The sequence below is a fragment of the Nematolebias whitei genome, chromosome 17 (assembly GCF_014905685.2).
Source record: "Nematolebias whitei isolate Nwh7 chromosome 17, NemWhi1, whole genome shotgun sequence".
Classification (NCBI taxonomy): Eukaryota; Metazoa; Chordata; class Actinopteri; order Cyprinodontiformes; family Rivulidae; genus Nematolebias; species Nematolebias whitei.
In genome coordinates this window covers 41,185,329-41,189,164 of record NC_056514.1, presented here as the reverse complement: position 1 = coordinate 41,189,164, position 3,836 = coordinate 41,185,329, and the positions used below count along the sequence as shown (strand labels likewise).

The window sequence follows — 3,836 nt, the reverse complement described above, 5'->3', positions numbered from 1 at the left end:
AGGTCCGAGAACCATTTCACTAAAAACATCTGAGTTTTTAATTTACTCTGTGGAGACACGAGGCACTGTGTGCATGTGTGTGTGCATGTGTGTGTGCGTGTGTGTGCATGTGTGTGTGCATGTGTGTGTGTGTGTGTGCATGTGTGTGTGTGCGTGTGTGTGTGCATGTGTGTGTGTGTGTGTGTGCATGTGTGTGTGCATGTGTGTGTGCATGTGTGTGTGCATGTGTGTGTGTGCATGTGTGTGTGTGTGCATGTGTGTGTGACGTGTGTTAATAAAATTGTAGTAAACTTGACCCACAACCAGGAAGTCTCGACCCGAGTCCAGAGTAGCTGCAGTCAGAACCAGAACCAGAACCAGCTCAGAGCAGCAGGTCCGTTCACATCACGCTGCTTTAATCTGACGTGTTCTTTTCAAAATAAAAGCAGACTATGTAGCTCCGCTCTTCTGGATTCACGTCAGTAATGAAGATGATCAGGAACCAGAGTCTTCCTCAGGAAACATGAAGCGTTCAGAGAACTGAGGCAGGACAGAGCTGAAGTTGGCTGCTGGAACCCTTCATCTGCCCTCCAGAACCTCCAGAACCAGCTGGTTTGACCAGAGGACACTGGAGGCAGGAACTTCACTTTGTCTCCATGTTTGTGAAAAACTCAGTGGAGATGTTGGAAGAAGAAGCTCTGAGTGTTTCTGCTGGAGCAGAGAGGAGCAGAGTTCTGCTGCGGTTCTGGACCTCGGTTCTTTCAGAGCGAGTCAAACGCAGGATCCGTCTGTCCTGGATCAGAACATCTGAGCTGGCTGCTGTCAGAACCTTCGCTGCAGGAAGGGACAAAGGAGGAAGACGACATGATGAGGAAGGAGGCGGGTCCCGTCTGACCCAGAGGAGGTTCTGGAGGACTGCTCCGAGGACATGGACACTTGTCCAGTGTCCTCAGAAGAGGGTGATCAGCATGTTGGAGTCATGCGATCCGTCCCCGTGGTTCTGCTCCTCCGTCACTTTGAGGAGCGCAGCTCCTCCTGCAGCGAGAGGCGGGAGCGTGCCGGGGGGAGGGGCATCCCGACGGCCCGCACGCCGCTCAGCCGCCACGGCAGGAGGTCCAGGAAGTTGTCCTGGAGGTGGTGAGGGTCCAGGGTCAGGCTGAGCACACGCTGAGGGTTCTGGGAGCTGTAGTTCCTCATCGATGGGGTAGGAGGAGGGGGGGTCACTGCGCTCCTGCAGACAAAAAGAGAAGGGGTGAGAGGAGGAGGAGGAGGACTGATGAAGAAGAGATGGATGAAAATAATTAAGATTTAAAGTTTGATCATCAGCAAACGTCACCGAGCTGAGCGGCCCAACAGGCCCGGTTCTTCTGACCCAGAAATTATTCTTCCAGCTCAGAGAAAAAACGCTTCCACTCATAAAAGTCAAATAAGTTCTGCCGGAGGACGAGGTTCTGCCGGAGGACGAGGTTCTGCTGGAGGACGAGGTTCTGCCGGAGGACGAGGTTCTGCCGGAGGACGAGGTTCTGCCGGAGGACGAGGTTCTGCCGGAGGACGAGGTTCTGCTTCTTACAGAACTTGAATAATTTAGCCCAACAACAGATGTAATTTGACATCTTCTAATAGAACCTTGTCTCTGTTCTGGGTTTCTGTCAGTTGGAGCTTCGAGTGGTCAGAAGCAAAAAGCATCTGCTCCGTGTGGACGCTCTGCTTTTTATTTACATGAGAACTGGTCCAGCTCACTGGTTTGTAGTGAACTGATGTGGTTTCTTGAAATGCAACTGGAAGCACAAATGTTTCTCTTTTCATTCTTGTCGTCTCGACTTGGAAAAGATTCAGACTTTTTGAGGACTGTGCAGGAACCTTGTAGAACCTGCTGGTCTCATGTGGTCCAGGAACTTTTTAGATCCTCCAGGATCCACAGGAAACTCCTCAGAAGAGACGAGAACAGCGGGAGGACCCGGGTCCTCCATCCAGAGGTGCGTTAGACAAACAGATGTTCCCGTCAGAACGAGGTCCTGATCATTTAACGGTCAAACGTCTCGATGAGGTTTGCTGAAGATCAAGAAGTTACTGAAGTCTGAGAGCCCGTGTGGACAGGTCCAGTTTCATCCTGCTGGAGGAGGACCAAGAGACGAAGCAGCTTCTTCTTAAAGCTGAGATGTAAAAAACACGAGGCTCCGAGACGTTCAGGCTCTCCGTCTCCTTCAATCAAGAGCCACAACAGACGACAGGAAGTGGAGACGAGACTCTCGTCGTGTGCACGGAGCTTCACGTGCGTGTGGTGAGCACTAATGTACTTTAGGAGTGAGATGTTCTCTTCTAGACTATCACTTCAGGATTGATTCTCATAAATGTTCATGATTTATCATAAAATAAAGGAAGTTTATTTTGAAGAGTTTCCACTACAACTAACTTCCTGTTTATTAATTTCTGAAAGTAAACATCCTGTTTACTGTTGAATTCAGTGACTTGTTTTTAAATCTGCAGCTGAGTTTCTGGCAGAAAAAGAACCTTTAGGTCCAGAAACGACTGAACTGCTCGACTCTTGTGAACTAGATGTTTTTTAAATCATGTGACGGAATGAAGCTGCTGAAGGACCGCTCACACCAGCACCAAACGCTCGTGCACGTTAACGTACGGAGGAGGGACGCTGCGGGCGCCGGGGAGCAGGACAGGAAGCTGGAGGCGGGGCTCAGTTGGGGAAGGTAATCGTGTCACTGTCACACTTCACTCTCTGGAACACACACACACACACACACACACACAGGAAGACAACGTGAGAGGGATTAATGGAAAGGAACGGATCAGGATGGGCTCGGTTCTGTGAAGTCCAGCTGCAGGTCAGGAAGTCTGTAAATGTTATTAAAACAAAGAAACAGGAAGTACAAGGATGATTGACATGTCCTGAGGAGGCCCAGGGATGATGGATGGAAGATGGATGGATGGGTAATGGATGATGGATGGATGGATGATGGATGGATGGATGGATGGATGATGGATGGGTGATGGATGGGTGATGGATGGATGGATGATGGATGATGGATGAATAGTGGGACAGACAGAAGAAATGATGTTTTGGATGGATTGGGTCAAAGGGGAACCGCCTGAGATCACAGGTTCTGTCCTCCTGGATCAGACGACCTTCAGTCGCCATGAGGAGACAATAAACAACCAGAACCAGAACTTTCCTTCCTGTTCAGGTTTTACAGCTCCAGCTGGGCTTAAATGATCTCACAGCTGAACTGGTTCTGATCCGTTTTACAGCGATCAGTTGAAACTAAAACCCAGAAATCAAACAGAGCTGGGAGGAGGGATGTTCTGTAAGGAGAAGCAGCAGTGGATGGATGGGATGGATGGATGGATGGATGGATGGATGGGATGGATGGCTGGGGGGGGGTGTCACATACGTGCTGCAGAACGGAGGATACCTCTGAACACATGGGCTGGACAGCCGGCGGGCCTGTCGGATCTACAAAACAAGTTTACAGCTCAGTTACATCATCCAAGCCCCCCGACCTCAGGTGGACCCTGATCACCCCCCGACCTCTGAAGGGCCCGAGGAACAAGAGCAACATGTTTCTGGTGTTCAACACATCGCTCTGATCTGCCGGGGACAAATGCAGGTTGATTTTCACATTTAGAGACATGTTGGACATTCAGAGACATGTTGGACATTTAGAGACATGTTGGACATTTAGAGACATGTTGGACATTCAGAGACATGTTGGACATTTAGAGACATGTTGGGCATTTAGAGACATGTTGGGCATTTAGAGACATGTTGGACATTCAGAGACATGTTGGATATTCAGAGACATGTTGGACATTCAGAGACATGTTGGACATTTAGAGACATG

General features: G+C 49.6%; 1 protein-coding gene across 1 annotated transcript in view; it reads right to left on the bottom strand.

The window, feature by feature from the left end:
* Positions 1–200: 200 nt before the first annotated feature.
* LOC119424230 (pleckstrin homology domain-containing family A member 1) overlaps positions 201–3,836 on the bottom strand; it is a 19,416-nt gene continuing 15,780 nt past the window's right edge. The window contains exon 12 of the mRNA XM_037691713.1: positions 201–1,210. Coding sequence (XP_037547641.1) covers positions 929–1,210 — 282 coding nt within the window. The 3' untranslated portion in view covers positions 201–928. The remainder of the gene's footprint in view (positions 1,211–3,836) is intronic.